The sequence below is a fragment of the Meles meles genome, chromosome 17 (assembly GCF_922984935.1).
Source record: "Meles meles chromosome 17, mMelMel3.1 paternal haplotype, whole genome shotgun sequence".
NCBI classification, from domain to species: Eukaryota; Metazoa; Chordata; class Mammalia; order Carnivora; family Mustelidae; genus Meles; species Meles meles.
The window spans coordinates 63,260,610-63,281,918 of record NC_060082.1 but is presented as its reverse complement, the minus strand read 5'-3'; the positions used below and the strand labels follow the sequence as shown (position 1 = coordinate 63,281,918).

The window sequence follows — 21,309 nt, the reverse complement described above, 5'->3', positions numbered from 1 at the left end:
ACCCTTACAATGAGAATGATATAACTTTCAAAGTACTCTACTAAGGTATATTTTTAATTAGACATAGTGAGAACTTAAACCTTTCAGATTATAGCATGCTTCAGCGTAGCGTAGGAAGGAGTGGAAGGGGTGCCAGGAGAATCACACAGTAGTTGTTGGGCTGTTTCTTTTCGTACGGCATTTCTGTACGACCTTGTCTTCTGTCGTATTATGCGTATCGGTCTCATGTAATGTAATTTTTTTTACAAGTAATCTATCAAATGTTCATTATCCTAATATTCTCCTCTGAAACAGTAGAGCTGTATTTTTACTGTATGTCATTTTCCTTGTTGGAATTTTATGTGTATCCAGCATGTCTATAAAATATTGAGCCTGGTTTGCCTAAGTCAACTAAGTTTATCCAGATAGGTGTTCTCCTCAAGGGCAGCTGAACTCAGAACTCAGAACTGGCATTTACTGAAGCAGCTTTGATTGAAGGTACTTTGTTCAGTTCTTGGCAAAGATGAACGATAAATTGGTTGTTATACTGCAAGAATGTCTCATGTAGTCAAGAAGCCAAACAGGTAATACACACACACACTCTCGTAATATAGCAGCGGTGTTGACAAATAGGTAGAGAAAGCAGTGTGGAAGGTATTGCCTTCCATCTACCTCAGTGGCAGGCAAGGCTTGAGTCAGGCATTGCTGTTAGAATGAGTCGTGACTTGGGAATACTTTACAAGTGAAACATTCATGGAGGGAAATTTGAAGAAGCAAATTGCCCAGTTCCATGGCATGAGATGAGTACATTCTGGGAATTGTGACCAATCCTATGTGACTCAAATACAGGCTTAGTGCAGGGAAGTAGAAAATGACAAACCATAGAGATGTGTGACCGTTAGATCACAAAAGCCAACATAGGCATGCTGGGCAGGGACACCGGAAATGCTTGAGCAGTGTGCCTTTCCCTGGAATAGATGGGAAGGAGAATGAGGAGGGCAGAGAAGCATTTCAGACAGAGAAAAAGGCTAAAAGCCCCTGTATTCTCAGAACACAGTGAGCATGACATGAGAGAGAAAGTTTTCTGATCATGTGGAGTGTAACAAGTTTGTATGCTTTATAAGTCTACATTTTACTCCAAATGCAATACCCAGCCCCTTAAAGATCCTGCTTATGGAAGTGGAAGGATATGACTTACATCCTGAAAATATTGGTCTGGCCGGCATAGAACTGGGGAGACCAGTTACCAAGGGACTCAAATAAAATACGGTGGTGGTTTTAACAGAAGATGGTACAGAGAAGATGGAGAGAAACTAAGAACTGTCCAATCGTCAGGGGCAGTGAGAGTGATACAAAGTAATTGTGTCACTCCATAATCTTTCAGGGACCGCTGTGTCACTCCATAATCTTTCAGGGACCGCTGTGTCACTCCATAATCTTTCAGGGACCGCTGTGTCGTTTGCTGTAGTGTTTTGCTGTTTGAGATAGTGTTTTGCTGTTTGAGATGTTTACAGTTCTTTACAAAAGCTTTGAAAGAAACATACTCATTTTTGATATTTTTTTCCAAAGTTAGTAAGCTTCAAGCTTCTTTCTCTTTTCACCCCCCCATATTAATATGCAGATGCGCGCAATTAAAATGAACATTTTTCAAGATTCTTAGATTTTTCATGCTGTAAATCTCTTGAACTCCATTATTTTCAGTGGTAATTTTGCAAGTGGAAGGAAGAGTTAATGAGAAGAAAATCAGGTCGTCGGTCATTCCATGCTAAGATCTGATGCCCTTTATTCACATTCGAAAAAACTAGCAAAGTTGTACTTCCTCATGTTCACTAATCACTTGCTTTTCTGACCCAACTGCCTTAAGAAAACCACAGCTAATTAAAGGTGATTCATTCTCTGACATTTCGAGTTAAGATATATTTAATATATAAATTATCCGTGATTGTGGTACTAAGTGTACTTTACAAAAATGTTTTTCTTTTTGTGCAACAGCCAACTTAGATGAATTCAAAGATGTGAGATGCCCTTTCGCACAGGGACCCAATATAAGCAAATTATCCCATGAAAGCAGAGACTTCCATATGTAGTACGTGTCATTAAGGAATTTTATAGGATTAAAGTCATTTTCAGAAGCCTCCATGCGAATGTGTCATTCTCTGTAACTGAGGTTCTGTGGTTATTGTTATTTGTTGGTTTTTTTGTGGGTTTTTGTGTGTGTGTGTTTTGTGTGTGTTTCCATTTAAAATTGACAAACTCCTTCTGTGCTCAGCTAAAATGATTTCTCTTCAGGAAGCTGTCTGGATGAACTTGTCCTGTAGGAGCACACGGGTAGCTACACAAATGGAAATTTGCCGAGATTGCCTGAAAGCATGTTAGATGTGAGAGTGCAAGTGCCAAGAACTTCTTAAATTTCACCCAGAATTTCATCTCAGGACACAGATTAGTATCTCTTTCAAAAATACAGAAAGTCGGGGGCGCCTGGGTGGCTCAGTGGATTAAGCCGCTGCCTTCGGCTCGGGTCATGATCTCGGGGTCCTGGGATCGAGTCCCGCGTCGGGCTCTTTGCTCAGCAGGGAGCCTGCTTCCCTCTCTCTCTGCCTGCCTCTCTGTCTACTTGTGATCTCTCTCTGTCAAATAAATAAAAAAATAAATAAATAAATAAATAAAATGTTTTTGAGGGGCGCCTGGGTGGCTCAGTGGTTTAAGCCACTGCCTTCAGCTCAGGTCATGATCTCAGGGTCCTGGGATCGAGTCCCGCATCGGGCTCTCTGCTCCGCAGGGAGCCTGCTTCCCTCTCACTCTCTCTCTGCCTGCCTCCCTGCCTACCTCTCTGCCTACTTGTGATCTCTCTCTGTCAAATACATAAATAAAATCTTTAAAAAAAATACAGAGAGTCGGAGGATGGGAACTTGGGGCAAAGATGCGGACTAATGAGAACTTTACGCGGATGACGGCAGTATAAGTTGATGTGCTTTATTTTGAGAGCTTGAAGGTCATGGTTGTCTCTGGGCCCAAGGGCAGGATGGAGGGAGCACAGGAGACTCTTCCAAAGTATTGATTAAGTTCTGTTTCTTTTTTTTTTTTTTTTAAGATTTTTAATTTAAATTCAATGTAGTTAACAGGGAGTGTGTTACTAGTTTTGGGGCATAGCATTTAATGATTAATCGATTGCAAGTTCTGTTTCTCAAGTTGGAAATTTGGGTAAATGTTAAGTACATGCTGTGTGTGCTCCTCGATAGCGTGACGTGTTTCGTAATTTTATTTAAGAGGAAATCAGAACAGTCAGCCACCCGGGAATATGTTTGAAATAGAATTGACGTTCAATTGTGTTGGGCCCCACTAGTTTAAAATGTGTGATTACTCAGCCTTTTTTATTCGTTGTGAAGAAACTATATAGCTTAGCAAATTCAAAGGTAAACACAATTAAAGACCATATGAAATTTAATTAAAAGAACAAGCTGTGTTTTAAATGACTTTAAATACGTATTTGCAGATGAATTGTACTAATATATAACATTTTGGGGGGAATATTAATCTGAAAAACTGGTGTACCTCCTGGTGAACAATTAAAACAGACATTATGTACAAGCCAAGAATAAAAATAAAATTAAGTACTAGTCAGAAAGCCTCTGAGTACACAGAAAAAGAACATCCATTCATTTTGGTTTACCCCTTCTACTAGTTCTGAGTGAAGTCAGAAAAGCGGAAACCACGGTTATTATTTAATAGAATTAATTTAATACGGAGCATTAGGTTAGCAGATTTAGAGGACAGGAAAAGCCAAAAGGGAATGCTCAGGTAAATACTGAGACCAGCTGTCATTCCGGGGGCTTGGAGAACTAAGAGACGAGGTTGGGACTATCAAGGAACCAAGAAATTCCAGGAGAGCGCTCGGTGGGGCTGGGCCCTAGGCATTTGCGTCGAGGGTGTGGCCTGGCCCAAGAGTACCTGAGCAGCTTGGATGAGGGACACTGCAGAGCTGAGACTGAGTACCCAGAGGAGGAGTCCCGCAAAGCTGGTTGAAGAGGACAGGGAGAAAGAGCCCTCAGAGCAGAAACCAGGAGCTCAGTGGTTCTGGCAGAACTGGGACGAAGGAGTTTGAAGAGAAGGCGCTCCAGCTAGGACTGGGGACCTTAGAAGGGGGGTTCGGCCTGGCGGCACTGGTACTTTCAAGGGGGTGCCGTGATGCTGGATTGGGCCTACGAAAACAAGCCAGCACTTGGAACCCCTCCTGATGTGGGGGGTGGAAAAGGGTCTGGGGACAGTGCTCAGGGGAGCAGCAAACTGCCATCCACTGCTCTGCGGGACATCTGTCAGGAAGCCTGCTGGCAGAGGAGAAAGGTCATTTGCTGAGCCCCAGATCCCAGGTCTCAGTGTAGACGTGCAGTTTGGGAGCTAAGACAGTATCTTAACGGCTGTCACACTGTTTACTTATTTTAGTATTTATTTTAATTAATCTATTTATGTTCGTCTAAGGTGGTCCTACAAGTCTCCCTCATGGCTCTCAAAGCTAAAAATAAGAGGAGATTTCTATTTTTTAGAGATCCTTAAGACACACTGCTCTCTTCTGCCGCTGGCATTTCTTTAGGCTGTCTTCCCACTTCCCTGGGTAATCTTTCTTTGCTGATTTGTAGACACTCACACAGGTGGTTATATCCATTTCCAAAACTCAGAGAAGACAAAAATCAGAACAGAGGATGGATAGACGATTCTGACCCAACGTCTAGTACACTAGGAAGGCGCTGTGCCTCTTTGAGTAGCACATTATGGTTAGAAATACCCCGCGTCTTGTTTGGTTCTGACAGGAGTTGACTTGTTCACTCAGTTAACCCCCTGATCTGTGGGTCATTCTTCACAGGCCTCTGCCACAATTCTGTGCTACATGTGCTCTTTACTTCCGTGTCACAGAGTGTACAACTTTATATGTGTGTCTTTCGAAACTCACGACTTCTGGTACACCGCGTAATTTATCAAGAACATCTAAAATAAAAACAGAGTAAGTTAGCGTGTAGTGAGGCAGTACTACAGGCACCGTGCCCCCACGTACGCTAACCCTTGCGCTGAACCGCTGGATGGGACGGTTGCCACCTCCGTGTTGCAGGTGAGATAACTAAGGTTGGCAGGACTCGGGAACTTGTCCGAGGTCTCTCAGGTAATGGTTGGGGCAAGAACAGTTGAAATAAGTCAATCAGAGAAAGACAATTATATGATTTCACTGGTACCTGGAATCTGAGAAACAGAACAGAGGATGATAGGGGAAGAGAGGAAAAAAAACAAGATGAAACCAGGGAGGGCGGCAAACCTTAAGAGACTCTTAATCATCAGAAACAAACGGAGAGTTGCTGGAGAGTAGAGAGGTCGGGGGATGGGGTAACTGGATGATGGTCATTACAGAGGGCATATGATATAATGAGCACTGGGTGTTCTATAAGACTGATGAATCACCGAGCTCTACCTCTGAAACTAATAATGCGTTACGTGTTAATTAACTGAATTTTAATAAAAAATGTTTTTAAAAAACCCAGTTCAGATCTAGTCCTCCCACTTCCAAATCCTGGGCTCGTGTTCTAATGTGCTGCTTCTCTATTTTATAGAAATACTTTACATTTCTTCGTCTACCGGAATTGAATATCAAAGGGTACCTGGAGATACTGGTTATCAGTCCATAAGGTTGGCAAGAGTCCTGAGTATAATTTTCCATACGATTTCCTTCTTAACCAACAGGGAATGTTAGAGATGATTACAACTGTATTGATAAATTGCTTTGAATTCTTAGAATAGTTTAAAATACTTAAACCAGAGTTACGACTCTCTCTCTCGCTGTTTTGTAACGTTTTGCTGTTGGGATATGTTCAGTAGATTTCACTACTTTCCCAAACTTAAAACCTATAAATCCCCTAAGAAATCTTTAACTTCATTCCATTCCTTTCTAACACTTACTGTTCCTTTGAATGAGAGACTAGCTGGTACATTGTTAAGCATTTTAATAACTCACTCTGCATTTCAAATATTTCATAATTTTCTCAGCTTTTCTTCTGTTCTCTACTCCTGCTTATATGCTTCCCTTGTATGGTTCTTTACGTACCTCGTCCTCTCTTCGTTCTGTGAGTCTAGGAAACTCAAACCGACAAGACATTTGAGCCCCAGCAGTTCACTTTGCTTTAAATACCTTTTGCTAATTTTATGTTTGTAAGCCCAAACTAGAAAACATTTCCATTTGTAGGTGGTCTGTCTTGAAATTTGATTCCTTAATCACTGGACAAAATGTTGCTTTGGATCTTGAAAACAGACACACCAGTTAAGCATTTTACTCCTTGGGGACATTATGGTTTATCTTTATTTTTAAAATTTTTAATTTTAATTAATTAATCATTTATTGATTTCTATTGGATTAATTAATTTATATTAATAAAATATGTTTAATTGTAATTTATATGTCTATATTTCATATTGTATTCATTAATAAATATAGAGGTATATCATATAAAATAATAAATATAAATAACATTCTTATATATTTATAAATTTATATAATGTATATATAATTGTCATATAAAATATATTAAATTAATAATGATAAAATTGATTAAATTTTAAATTTAAAATTGTAAACTATTCTACCACCACAGTGGAGCCTGGTAGCAGGACACCATTCCAGATGCAGATAATAGCCCTAATGGCATCTGTTTTAGTTGACGGACGTCACTCACTGCAGCTTGACTGCCTGGGACATTTACTGAATTCCTTTGTGTCATTGAACACCTGCCATGTCAGTTACTCAGCTCCAGTTCCAGCATCGGAATTGGAAATAGTGGCGATCACAGCGACAGTACTACTGTCCCTGGTTACCCCAGGGACTCTCAAGGAGACTGAGATTTCTAGGCCAGTCAGAGGTGCCTACAATTATACCTCAAGTCATCATCTAATGATGGGTCTGGTGGAGCAGCCGATATGAAACCAGGCATCTGGCCAGTATTATGAAGACAGTGTATCAACTTCTGTGACAGTCACTTCTGCCTTCAATAGACATTATTGCCAAGTCCTGTGATTTTACTGTATCCGTAGAAAAGGTCAGAGGCTTTGCTTTAAGTTCGTATATGCAGTATATTATGGTATGTTATATAATACTTTATGTTTTATGTAAATCACTTTTATACTCAAGACATTGTAATGCTTGTAATATTTAATGTTAAAGAATTCATTTGCGGGGCACCTGGGTGGCTCATTGGTTGGGTGTCTGCCTTTCCCTCAGGTCATGATCTTAGGGTCCTGGGATCAAGCTCCAGGTCAGGCTCAGATGGGAGCCTGCTTCTCCCTCCCCTTTGCCCCTCCTGCTAGCTTGTGTGTGTGTGTGTGTGTGTGTGTGTGTGTGTGTGTGTATGTGTACGTGTGTGTGTGTGCACGCACATGCGCTCTTTCTCTCAAATAAAGTATTTTTTAAACAAAGAAAATTTAGGAAAAAAAATGCATTTGCACACATCCTAAATATTTGAGCAACTTGCTAATTCTTGAAAATATTATGGTTAAAGATGTATGCATTTGAAGAATTCTAGAACCATATGTCAAATATTATAAGCAGGTTCGTTTGCGGTAAGGATGCTTTTATTATTTTATTGTAAGGTGCCGCATCTGTCGTCTTCAATGTGGTGTAAGACTATGAAGTAATAACCTTTTGCAACCATCTTGGGAAAGTTGAATATTTTCACTTATTTGGAAGAGTAGAGCTTGTAAGTCGTCTTTAAAAATCTGCCTGGTAACCATTACGAGTGTGTTCCCCGTCACCCCGCAGTGCCAGTCAGCCCATCAGCTGAAGAGACATCGTACCTGTGCCATAGAGCCTGCCCACTCTGAAACTGGAGCCAGATGTGGAAGAAATCCAAGCTTTCCACTATCCGGGAGGTGTACTTGACTGTTCTTAACATTCCATAGGAGAAGTTGTGTGGATGCCCTCTAGTACCGGGTCCTTTGGTTAGGAGTCTTTAGAAAAAAAGTCCAAGTTAAACAAACTGGGACATGTTGTTATTCTTTGTTGTTGTTTGTTTGTAACTTTCTATTTGATATAAATCAAACGTACAGAGTAGTTGCAAGCAAGCACATGGAATGCCTGGCTCTTGTTTCCCTAGACCATCAGTTGTTTATTTCTGGTCTTTCCCTCCCTCCTGTCCGCCATATCTAGACCTGTGCGTTTGCTCTTTCGCACCAGACACCAGCAAGTCAGAGATAACTTGCTTCTTTACCCCTAAATACTTTAGTGTATATAGGCTAAGTATTTGGGCATCCTTTTTTGTGTACACAGTGTAATCATCAAAATCAGGAAATTTAACACTGGAAATTGCTATTATGATAATACTGCATGGACCATGTTCAGAAGTGTTCTTTAGAACTCTTGCCAATCCCTAGATCACGCGCTGCATTTAATTTTCGTGTCTCCTCGGGCTTATGTAATATAGTGCAATTCTTCTGTCTTTGTCTTTCTTAACCCTACCGTATTTAAAGAGCTTCTTTTGTAGACCTCTCCTGCACTGGATTTGTCTGCAGGAGCCGTACGCGTCCCTTCCGCAGGCCCCTGAGGTCAGCATACTCCGACCAGTGAACGCTGATGCATCATTTTGGTTGCTTTGCTTTAGGGAGTGTCTGCTTGTTCCTCCACCATGAAGTTATATGGGTTTTTTGTTGGTTTGTTTTTGGTTTTTGTTTTTTTTTAACTAACTAGCAAGTAATTTGTGAGGTGAGTCTTGGAGAGTATGTAAATATCTTATTTCTCAGCAGAATCTTACCCAAGAATTCTAGTGTCTGTTGGAGTTTCTGGCCCCATTCTTCTTTATTTATGAGCTGAAGCTTGCCGTTCTTTTGTATACGTTTCTCTTAAACAGATTTTGATATAACTTCAATTCCATTTTAAGTCGATTTGGTCTTTAACGTTTCATGAGCGATTAATGAGTGTGGATGAGGAGAGGTTAAGGGAAGACTCGTATCCCTGCGCCTAGAGTCTCGGTGCTGTTTTTGCCGCAGATCTGTACAGTTTGCTTCCTTTTTCTGTGAAACCTTCTGAGCTGGTCGTAATATTCAGTCTCAGAAATCAAAAGTTTGTCCCTATGAAATAGGACATGATTTGGAAAAGGAGAACAGCTAGAAATAGTCACGCTTATTTTTTTTAGCAGAAAATCGTCTTCAGTAATGTCAGCATGTCATCATTTATCACATTCGTGTATTCCAAAAGAAGTTTGATTTCGAAAGATTACGTTTGATTTATGCACGGATTTATTTTTGGAGGTTTGTCGTTGAATGTCAAAATTCCCTAAGACCTTTCCTTTGGCTGGTTCACTGGTGGTTCAGAAATTTAGAAGACACACAGTGATCTGGTAATAAACAGATCATTCTTGACTACATAAAGGCCTTCTTTTCACTTTATTTTCATAGCATAAGTGATGTATCATCTAAATTAATGGAAGAAGTGTGTGAATATCTTTTGTATCTAACCTCTAAGGGAAAAACTGTGGCAAAATGTATTGTTTTAAAAGGGCGCCTGTAGTCTTCTGAAGTTAAATCAAAGCAAATCTCCACCTCTAGGATGTGTTGTGATTCATAAGGTTGAGTCTTTTTGCGTTGTCAACCATGTTAACAAAAATAAATATTCAGACAACGGGGGGATATATTTTTAAAACATCAAACCTCGCCCAAATAAAAAGGCACTCTAATCATTTTGGAAAAATCACAACAGAAATATTGCATCATTTGTTTTAGTCCTAAGAGACGGAACGGGGTCTGTCTGTGTTTTATGTGGGATGTTGTTATGACATTGTTTTTTAAATTATTTGTGCCCATGTGTGCATTAGCATGGGGTAGAAGGGAGGCTGCTAAAAGATCTCTCACCCTTCCGTAGTCTTGAGAGTTGTTTTGTCAATGTTTGCAGGATTGCATACATGTGTTCCTGCTCCTCACCCAAACAGACTCTCTGAATGTCTGAGTGGAGACCAGTTGTTTTAGAATTCTAGCCCAATCTTTGTTTTTCAGACTATGGGGACTCAAGTAGAGGCAATGGTATTTTAAGGTTGAAATGAAGGTAGACTGAGTTGTTTTCAAATAGACAAAAGGTTATCCCGATTACCTCCTTTGAGTCTGTAACAAACATGTATTTTATTTTATTTTAGTTTAGTTTTCCAGTGTTCCAAGATTCATTGTTTATGCACCACACCCAGTGCTCCATGCAATCCGTGCCCTCCTTAATCCCCACCACCAGGCTCACCCAACCCCCCACCCCCCCTCCTCTCCAGAACACTCATATTGTTTCTCAGAGTCTACAGTCTCTCATGGTTCATCTCCCCCTCCGATTTCCGCCCCCTCACTTCTGCTCTCCTTCACCCGATGTCTTCTGTGTTATTCCTTATGCTCCTCAAGTAAGTGAAACCATATGATAAATGACTTCCTCTGCTTGACTCAGTTCATTCAGCATAATCTCCTCCAGTAGCGTCCATGCTGATACAAAAGTTGGGTATTCATCCTTTCTGACGGAGGTGTAGTAGTCCACAAACATCTGTTTAAAGGTGTATTTTCTGTTGAGTTAGAGATTTGACTCTTCAAAATCCTTTTGAAGAACATGCTCCAGGTGCCCCCTACTACACAACCAGAGTTGATATTTGAGATAAAACTTGCTACCCTTAGATTAGATTCCCCGTGTGTTGTACCAGTGGAAAAGACCTAAGGTCCGTATGTGAAGCCAGAGGCAGAAATTCAGTTCTCATCTCCAGATGAGAACCAAAACATTGGAAGAGCCGATCTCAAAAGTGGAGAGCCCCTCGTCACTAGAAATGTTCACACGCAGGTGGGGAGACTCAGAATAACTATATGGTGTATAATTTTCATGACTTCATCTCTTGGAGATGTTAAGACATTTTGGTATCAGGAGGAATCAACACCAATGTCTCCTCCTAAGGCCCACAGAGTACAAACTTGTGGAGTTTTGTTACATAAAATGATGCTGTTTTCCATATACAGCAAGTAGGTAAATAAGGAATTTAGAATTGTTTCAGTTTGACTTTGAATCCCCTTATCACTGGAGTGAATCCATTTAAATGATCTAAATGACCATTGTATTGCTTCTGATAAGAAAACATTAAGCTGTCATGTTTCCCAAGGCCACCTGTGAAAAGAAAGTGTAGAGCCAACTTCGTACACTCACAATTGGTCCCGTGTTCATGCTTAGACCCATCAGTACCCAACTTGGAGAACTTGCTCCTGACAGGTGGAGACTTATGGAAACAGTGACTAGCAGACTGAGTTACAGTCCCTCCAATTTCTGAACACATAGGTAAATTGAAGAGCATAACAAGTGGTGTCAGAGGGACCTGGGGGGGGCGGGAGGGAGTCATCAATTCTAGCGAGGGTCACCTACAGTCTCAACACAGAGTGTGTCTTCAGTGGTTTTTAGGTCTGTCTCAATCAAGTGTGAGATAGGCCAGCGATTAATAACTACCAGTAAATATGATCTATATGAGACTCATTCTAGGTTGTCCTTAGAGAAATGTCACAGTCATAGTCTGAAGCACGACCTTCAGTGCTCGAGACTTAGAGATGACTGGTTCAGTTTCCTCGCGTCACTGTGGTGTGTGGTGGTTCTAACAGAGTCACGGTAACTATAGCAAACCTATGAGTCTTACAATGCATGAGGCAGGTTCCCTTGTATCTTATCCACATAAAATCCCTTGGTCTCCACAATGAAGTACATGCTGTTACTGTCCCTCATATTACAGGTGAAAGAACCTGGGGCACAGGGAGACTATCTACCTTTTTGAAGGTCACAGCTAGTATGTCTGTCTTTTTGCAATGTGTAGACTGTATTTGTCCATGGAAGTGCCTCGTGTTTGAAAACAATGGCTGGTGGGTGTGAACGGACAAAAAAAATGGATAATCCCTCTTATAGGAATGCTTACATAAGGAGCAAAGCGACCTGTATTGTGCTTTCATTCATTTCAATTTAAAACCATGTTCACTTCCAAAATCCCTCAGTGGAAGACGGCACCTGTGAAACACCTGTTAAAGAAATCATTCAGTTCTGTTGAGTTTTGTTTTGAGATAGAGACTGATGAGCTCCAAGCGACCTTCATTTATTCCACTGGCTAGCACGCTAAGTCTGCTGTGTCCAACTAAGGTACTGTGGTGTGTGTGTGTGTGTGTGTGTGTGTGTTGTCCCTGTCCTCTTTTATTTATAGGATAAAGGACTACTTTGACATGAATCCGCAGACCTTTAACTTTAGGGATGAGATTTTTCGGAAACCCATATTTAGGATAGATACATGCATATTATACTTCTCTTAGTGGGCAGCTGAATCTGTGGGTCCACTGTTGGCAGGACAAGGGTATTTTGAACATTATTCAGAAGTTATCAAGAATTTGTGTGTGTTTATTCATCATTCTTCCCACGGCCCATGGCGCACCTTGGCTGCACAGGTTTTCTTGGGCACTTGTGCTAATAGGCCAGGATGTTGACATTCCTGGTCTGTTCTGGGCTCTTTGATTCATTACTTCCCTTGCTTCCCTCCCTCTTAGCGCACCTTCTGTCTCTAGCACCACCGGATCTGTTATCACTCTTTGCCAAACCGACTTGGACATTTGTTCCAACCTTTATCCCGTTTGCCATCTCTGTTGCGTTTGACTGGCTGTGTGTAGGTCACTAGCCCGTCAGCTTCCCTGAGCCCACTCACGGCCGGTTCTCCTTCTGAAGTCTGACTGTTCTGCTTCCTCTCTCTTCATGGCCTCCTCTTTCCCTGTTTCTGCAGCAGAGTAGGTGTACCCCAGGGAGGCGCCTTGGCCAGTCTTCTCACTTAAACCTTTGTCGTGTGATCTCATTCCGTGTTTCCGTTGTCGCTCCGATCTGCAGACTCACACCCCCAAGCACTTGGGGGAAACCATTCGTGGATGCTCCTCTGGCATCTGAAAATGCAGAAAGTTTGCAACCACATTCTTTTCTTTCCCTCTGAAAGCTGCTCTTCCTCCTGCATCGTCCCTCCGCAGAGTGCCCGAGCTGCAAAGCTGGATGGCATCCGTCCTCCCCCGAGCTTACCTCCCACCTCAGCTCACGTTAGAATCGCCACGTGGACTTCTCCTGCGAGTCTTGTCCTTGGAGTTTACTTTTCTCCAAGTATCTCCAAGGAGATGGGCACATTGGCAGGGAGATTCTGTAAAGGCCCTCCAGTTGGTTTTCAAGTTTCTCTTCGTGGAGGGGTGGCTTACTTGCAGAGTAGTCAGTCGCCAGGCTTTGCTGTTTTTCCCTAAAATGTTTCTTGAACCTGTGCTTTCTTCTGTGTCTGCGTATGATTTGGCTTTGGTCAATGCACGTACTCAAGAGATGTGGCGAAGAGCTTTTTGCTGCTTCTATTTTCATTCTCTCCTTTGGGTTTTTGTTTGGTTTTATTTCGCTTTTTTGGGTGCCCCCCCATTTTCAAGCAGTGATACGGAGAGGATGGATTTCAACCCAGCAGTATGACTGTCCTCAGTCACCAGCTCCACGAGTGCTGAGAGGCACAGCATAGGGTGACAGTTTTTTCAATGGCGCATATTTAGCAGCTGAGGTTTGAGTCTAAAGCCAACATTCAGGGGCGCCTGGGTGGCTCAGTTGTTAAGCATCTGCCTTCGGCTCAGGTCATGATCCCAGGGTCCTGGGATCGAGCCCCACGTTGGGCTCCCTGCTCAGCGGGAAGCCTGTTTCTCCAACTCTCCCACTCCCCCTGCTTGTGTTCCCTCTCTCGCTGTGTCTCTCTCTGTCAAATGAATAGATAAAATCTTTAAGGAAAAAAAAAAACCAACATTCAGCTGAGATCCAGACTAGCATTGACAATAGCTCACCTGGAGGGCCAGTTGTTCGGTTTGTTCTGGGAGCCGTTCCTGAAAATCAAATGCAGAGCCCAATTTTTCTGCTTTTACAAATAATTTGTGAGCATATTATTGGCTGTGTTGATCTGCTTTAGGTAGCTAGAATGACTTCTGTTTCCAGAAATTAAATTTGGCATAATGTACAAGCCAGGCTTACCTGGGAGAAAACTTGGTGTTAGAAGCAAAAACTTCTGAGTAATCAACTGTTTCTTTTCCTTTCTGTCTGTTATGCGGCTGCATCCAGACTCGCTGAAGCAGGTTTATAATAAAGCAGGTTTATTCTCCAGTGACCTTCTGGACGCTCACAGAAAAGCAGTGACTCTGAACTGATGAACACTGAACTTGGAGACTTGTATAAGTCACAGCTGGAATAGTCCAGTTCCTTTAAAAAAAAAAAAAAAAGAGTGCTCATGATCATGGTTCATTTTAGAGTGGTGTACAATGTACAGTGATAAGATGGTGTTTGCTGTGTCCCCAAACACGCCAGTCTGTGGATGGCACTGATGATTTGGAACCAATTTCTGGTCAAAATATCTGAGAGATTTTTGCTCTTCCAGTCCTCTGGCTGGATGTTTCTTTGCATTTGGAGGCCCAATTCATGCTTGCTAGTATGAGCTCTTTAGCCCAATACGAAATCATTTGGGATTAGGAAGGCCTTTAAATCAGACAAAAAGCCAACCTGATTGGAATTGCTCAGTTATACCAACATCCTTTAACAAATGTTTCTTTAAATTTGGATTTGACCCTTATGCAGATTTTCCAGGAACTCTATTGTTTTAGGTTTTTAATGTTTCCAAGTGACTCTTCAAGTTTGTAAGATTATAGCCCTTGCTGTGGGGTTTGTTTTTTTTTAAGTTTACATAGTCACATATGCATTTTGAAGATGGTAGGTAATAATCAGGATGATCTTATACACCACCATGTACTACAGTTAAGAGAAGGATGGGGTCCAGTCTTACAAAGATATTTCCTTATTTCTAAGGCCACTGGGTGGCTCAGTTGTTTAAGCAGTCAACTCTTGATTTCGGCTCAGGTCATGATCTCAGGGTCATGGGATTGAGCCCCGTGTTGGGCTCCGTGCTTAACGGGGAGTCTGCCTGAGATTCTCTCTCTCCCTCTGCCCCTCATCCCCCCACACGCTCTCTCTGTCTCTCAAATAAATCTTAAAAAAAAAAAAAAAGAAATTTCCTTAGTCCTTATCACATTGAACATGCATTATTGAATATATTAGATGTATATAAGAATTATCTCTATATAAGTCTATGTAAACTCTACAATTTGACATTTTATTTTTATACTTATCCAGCAGTCTCTTCCTTCTCAGTATGGTGACTAAGTAAAACGACAGTTACCTACAAATACAGGTTGTGTATCACCATGAAGAGCTTTGGAAATTTGAATTGGGTTTTTGTATGTTTTGCATAAGACTTGTGTGATATTTCAAATGAGCCACAACTGGAGAATTAATATCCAGATTAAGGAAAGTCATAATTACTGACATTGTTGAAAGGGCTTTTCTCACACACAGTTTTAGTGCTTCCTCAGTCTTGGAAACGCTAAGCACACAGAGGAGAATGGGACAATCCTTGACTTCAGGGGATACAAAATAAAAGTAAATCAGAGACAAAGATGCATAAACAAATAAAAGGCATGAAATAATATCATTAATAGCTATGTTTTTATTTTTATTTCGTTTTGTGAAGTTTTTCAGCAGTTCAGATCTCAGCACCCAAGTGCAACATCTTCATCATCCCAGTCTCTGGTTGAGGCTCGGGTAATTCAAGGAGCGAGCCCAAGGTCGCATGGTTACTGGTAGAACTAGGCTTGAATCCAGATCTCTTATCCAAAGAGTTGTTTTTATCTTCTCTCATTCACTCATGTTGTACAGAGCACGGAAGTACGAAGTTCAAGGGGAGATTGACCCTCTTGGCTTGGGGTGATAGTTGGAACTTGGGATGGATAAGTTCAGCAATTGGTTCTGGGGGGTCAGAGTGTATCAGATGGGTGAATAGTATATGTAGGGTGTGGAGAAATTGGGATAGATACAACATTTTGAAAATTAAGAAAAAATCAGGAGGGTCTAATTCGTTTGTGTATTCATTCCACAGATAATGGTTGGATGCCTATTGCTTAATAGGGGATGTGAGTAAATGGAGAATGGTAGGAGAGCAGGGTCCTCAGAGAATGGAATTTCTCTAGCTCACTGTATACTTGAAGTATTTTTTTAATTGATATTTTAAATTACATAAGTAATTATGGAAATATATCTGGAGTATTTTATTTTATTTTTTATGTTTTATTGAGGGGATATGGAGGGAGAGAATCTCAAGGAGGCTCCACTCCCAGTACAGAGCCCCCCGTGGGGCTCAATCTCACAACACCGAGATCATAACCTGAGTCTAAATCAAGAGTTGGACACTTGACCGTCAGGACTACCCAGGTGCCCCATATCTGGAGTGTTTTAAAGCAAACTCCAGATGTATCATTCCACAGGAGATAAACCATAGAGATTTCTGCACAATATGTAGTCGAAAATTCCAGCAATTAGAACAGCTCAGTAAGGAAGAAGTGTCCTGGTAGGGAAATGAATAGAAATGACTGGAAACACTGAGGTACAAGCATTTTTCTGTGGCCTTCTGGAAGGAAGACAGTAAATGAGATGAGATTGTCAGGAAATGACTTTAGAGAGCATCGAGAGCTAAAACTCTACTTAGTTCTTACTGCGTACATGAAAATCTACTATAAATGAAGGTGCAAAGAGAAGAAATGAAAACAGTTCTTGCTGAGATTTGTATAAAAAAATAGTAAGTTCATATGAATAGGCCAGGGACATTTATAAAATCAAGTGAAAATTAAAATAAAACTTTCTGGGGTGCCTGGGTGGCTCAGTGGGTTGGGCCTCTGACTTCAGATCAGGTCATGATCTCAGGGTCCTGGGATCGAGCCCCACGTCAGGCTCTCTGCTCAGCGGGGAGCCTGCTTCCCTCTCTCTCTCTGCCTGCCTCTCTGTCTACTTGTGATCTCTGTCTGTCAAATAAATATCTTTTAAAAATATAACTTTCCCTCAATTTTTTAACATTTTAGGTATTTTACTTCTTCCTTCGCTGTTACAGATTCTGTTGTTCCAAAGTTACTGAATACATATGAAGACCTAGAGAAATGTTGGCGCATTTTGGAAGACTTTGCTATAGACCGTTTTGCTCTCACTCTGCTTTCCTCACTAGTGAACTCCTCCTTGGGTCACCAGATCCATCAGATTAACTTCTGCAAGTGCCTAGTCTGAGGGTCTTTTTTTTTTTTTTAAAGATTTTATTTATTTATTTGACAGAGAGATCACAAATAGGCAGAGAGGCAGGCAGAGAGAGAGGAGGAAGCAGGCTCCCCGCGGAGCAGAGAGCCTGATGCGGGGCTCGATCCCAGGACCCTGAGATCATGACCTGAGCCGAAGGCAGCAGCTTAATCCACTGAACTACCCAGGCACCCCTCTGAGGGTCTTTTTATAGCTCGCTAGACCTCTGGACAGAGTGTTGTGTCATGAAGACAAAGACCGTTATTACCTTCATTTTCTAGTAAAAAATGGCGGATGAAACAATTGTGACTAGTGTCAAAATATAAATCTTCCTTGCCTCAGGCTTTTAAGTTTTGAAACTCAGACCAAGTAGAAAACCAGATCCCCCCACCCTTTTTTTTTTTAAATGTTGGCATCAGCCATTAGACACGAGACTACTAGTATTTTACATTTCTTGTTGGAATTGGAAAATCATTAAAGACTGTATGGTTTCATAGAAGGCAAGCCCTGAGGACAGGGTGACATACAGCGTTATATTGGTTTCGGGTGTACAATACAGTGAATCAACAGTTCTCTACACGGCTCAGTGCTCATCGTGGTAAGCGTAGTTACGATCTGTCACCACATGACGTTAGTACAGTATTATTGACTATATGTCCTATGCTGTACCCTGTATCCCAGTGTCTTAGTTACTGTGTAACTGGAAGATGGTATCTCTTAATTCACCTATTTCGCCTGTCGCCCCACCCAGCCTTTCCTCTGACAACGATCAGTTTGTTCTCCGTATTTGAGAGTCTGTTTTTGTTCATGTGTTCATTTTAATTCCACATCTAAGTAAAATCCTGTGGTATTTGTCTTTCTCTGTATTATTTCACTTAGCGTAGTCCCATCTAGGTCCAAGCATGTTGTTACAAATAGCAAGAATGTATTTTTTATGGCGGAGTAATAGCCACTGTGTGCACACATATTTACACACTCAGCCCCACGTCGTCTTGACCCATTCCTCTGAAGCTACGAGAAGGAGCATGGATCTGTGTAAGACTGCTGGTGGGTTAAGTTAAGAGACTTTCAGGGTAGCCCAGTGAAGAACAATGAAGGCATTTGTACCAGCATAACGCAGGAATGGAGAGGACAGGCAGATTCCAGAGGCATTTAGGAGGTAAACAAACAGGATATTGGGATAAGGAGAGGAAGTCGGTAACTCTCCTGCCTTGGTATCAGGTCATGGTACCACCAACAGGAGAGTAAATAAGGGAGGCAGCAAGCCTAGAGAAGGCTGTGATGAGTTCTACTTGAAAATGTTGATCTGCATGGAAGTTTAAGTATGATTCGAAAGATACAAGATACTGGACAAGGACAGTGGGTTGGCCAGTCATGAGCTGGCGAGACGCTGCTCTGGCCGAGTGGGGAGTGCTGGGGAACGTGGACAGAGAGAGCCCCACATGTGTCCAGCTGGTCTTAATTCTTACTGGGCCTAATTGTCCTTACATTTGATGGGAAGAATGGGTGCTAACAGGACACCCCCCCGCCCTTATTCTCCTGCTTAGATAAGCTAATAAAGAAAACTGTTTTAATAAGAGAAAGGAAATATTTTAAAGAGTGCAATATCAAAGTCTCCTTGGGGAATGAATTGGCAACCTTGCCTTAAGAATTGTAATTCCCGGGGCGCCTGGGTGGCTCAGTGGGTTAAAGCCTCTGCCTTCGGCTCAGGTCATGATCCCAGGGTCCTGGGCTCGAGCCCCGCATCGGGCTCTCTGCTCAGCAGGAAGCCTGCTTCCTCCTCTATCTCTGCCTGCCTCTCCGCCTACTTGTGATTTCTGTCTTTCAAATAAATAAATAAAATCTTAAAAAAAAAAAAAAGAATTGTAATTCCTGATTCAGACATTTATCTGTCTTAAGTTTTGTCTTTCATATATATGCTTTTTTAATTTTGAGGTTTTTGCCAGTATCACCATCATGGCAAGAATTTCTCCAGAAATTTTCTTAGAAGTCCTTCTTAATTAACCCTTGTTGGCCCTATAGTCTCCTAAGTCATTTATGATGACGTGGTCATAGAAAATAAGCTGTCAAGTCAGATCGGGATTTCATTTATGGGTCTGCTGCTTATCATCTGTGGACCCCTCAGCAAATAAGTACCCTGAGCCTTGATTTCCTCACATATAAAATGGGATAATGTCCATGTTCACTAACTAACTTATTCTGAAGATGAAGTTAGCTAATAGGTTAAAAGTATCTGCCGTGTACTAGATGTTCTGTAACTACTGATTTCTAATGAACATCAGCACCACAATTGTTATTTGTCATTTCTCGTAAATGAGGACTTTCATCAGGGACAAACCTGTGTTAGAAGTCAGTGATAGTAACCAAGGATGATGATGATAGGAAGTACTGACACCTTGCTTGAGACTGTCTGCCAGGCGCCATTTGAACACTTTGTATCTATTAACTGATTTGATCCTCAGGACAGCCCCGAGAGGCAGACACCAGTGATGTGCCCATTCTACAGATGAGGCTGAGTGGGGCTCAGCACTTCAGGGACCCTCTTACGTTTGCAGTTTGGCAGTGACCAAACTTGGATTGTGGATTCTTAAGAACTTCTTGCAGTTCCCCCAAAGTGAAGCCTCGATCCTCGGCTTCTTATGTCTGTATTTGGATATTTCCAAAACATGTATAGAATGTATATCAATTAGCGTGGCTAACGGATTTTTCACACTAACTAATGTGTTTTAAAAATTGTTTTAATGCTCCATTAATACTGTGACATTCTAAACAGTGTCTTCCTCCGATTTCAGCCTGTGAAGTGGAGGCGGGGAAAGTATTCCAGGTGTCCTCAAAAGAGCACATCCAGCCCTTCAAAGAAAACATGGAACAATTTATCATTCAAGGTAAGTTCCAAAAAGACATGTCGCGTTTCCCTTCTTTTTCAGCCAAAAGGTAGGTAGAAGGCATTTTTTAAAATATGCAGTGGTTTAAAGGGGATTATTTTGATATAACAGAGAAATAAATTATGTTTAATCATGAGTCAAACAGCTGTGAGAGGCTAGCAATTTGATAAACACCCTATTATAGATAATTCTCATTAGTATTGATCTTTAATGACAGGACATTAATAGTACTGTTTATAAAGATGTTAGAATTTTATGCTTTTTGTGAGCGGATTATTAGATAAGCTCAGTTAAAACTTGAAGCACATGACTTCAGTTCAACTTGGTATCTATATTGTTTGTCCAAACACTGGGCCAGAAAACAAAGTACATTGATGTTTTCCAGATCTTCAAAACATTACATTGTATTTTTTGTAGGATGTATAAATACCTCTAGATATTTAGTACCTTCTTTCAGAAAACTTAAAAACGTAATAAATATTGTCTTATTGACTCCTCCCATGACAGAAGCAGGGATGAAAAATTTCAGAAAATATTAAAGAAAAGAAATTTTGAAAGGAGAAAATGTCTTTTAAAAATGTCCTGCTATTTTAACACACTGCAACTTACAATGATATCAAAGCATATCAAAGCATTCGCTACTCAAAACATTTCTGCTGGGAAATCTTACGTCTTCTCTCAAGATCGGATTTGTGTGGCGCCATGCTCTGAGAAAGTTCTTGCTGTCAGGAATCCTCCTAGAGGCTGACATGGCTTGAGACCGAGGCCAAGCAGCCCTCTGAAGACTGGCTCCGTCCTCTGTTTATCAGGCTACAGTTTTTATAGATTGTTGACGTGTCATTAATGATGATTTACAATGAATTCTAGTCCCAGTGGAATTCGATTAAATGTTAAACATAGATTTTTTTTCTCAGATGGGAAAATACTATTTAATCACTTAAGAGAATCATGAAGATTGAAACAGAACTTTGGTCAGATTCATAAATCAAAGTGATAGTCATTTCTAAATTCCCAGGTCCAGATTTTCGAGTGGAAAATCTACTTAGTAATTCCTAAATAGTCTTTGGGATAAAATCAGAGTCCTGTAGTTGACTACATATTAGAGGACGCTGTAAGGTCACTATATTCTTAATGATGAATAAAAATGAATCTTGCTTTCTTCATTCATCGGGGTTTTAGGATCAAGAACATGCGATTTGGGAGAACAGTTTAAGTAGAGGATGAGATACTCTTTTTGCTTATGGGATAAAGGAGTCCTTAATTCGTTAACTCAGTAAAGAGCGAATG

The 21,309-nt window shown here is 41.1% G+C and overlaps 1 protein-coding gene across 1 annotated transcript in view; it reads left to right on the top strand.

The window, feature by feature from the left end:
- The window catches only part of FMN2 (formin 2), a 371,607-nt gene that overhangs the window by 240,758 nt on the left and 109,540 nt on the right, over positions 1-21,309 (top strand). Inside the window, 1 exon segment of the mRNA XM_045983452.1 lies at positions 19,930-20,022. Coding sequence (XP_045839408.1) covers positions 19,930-20,022 — 93 coding nt within the window.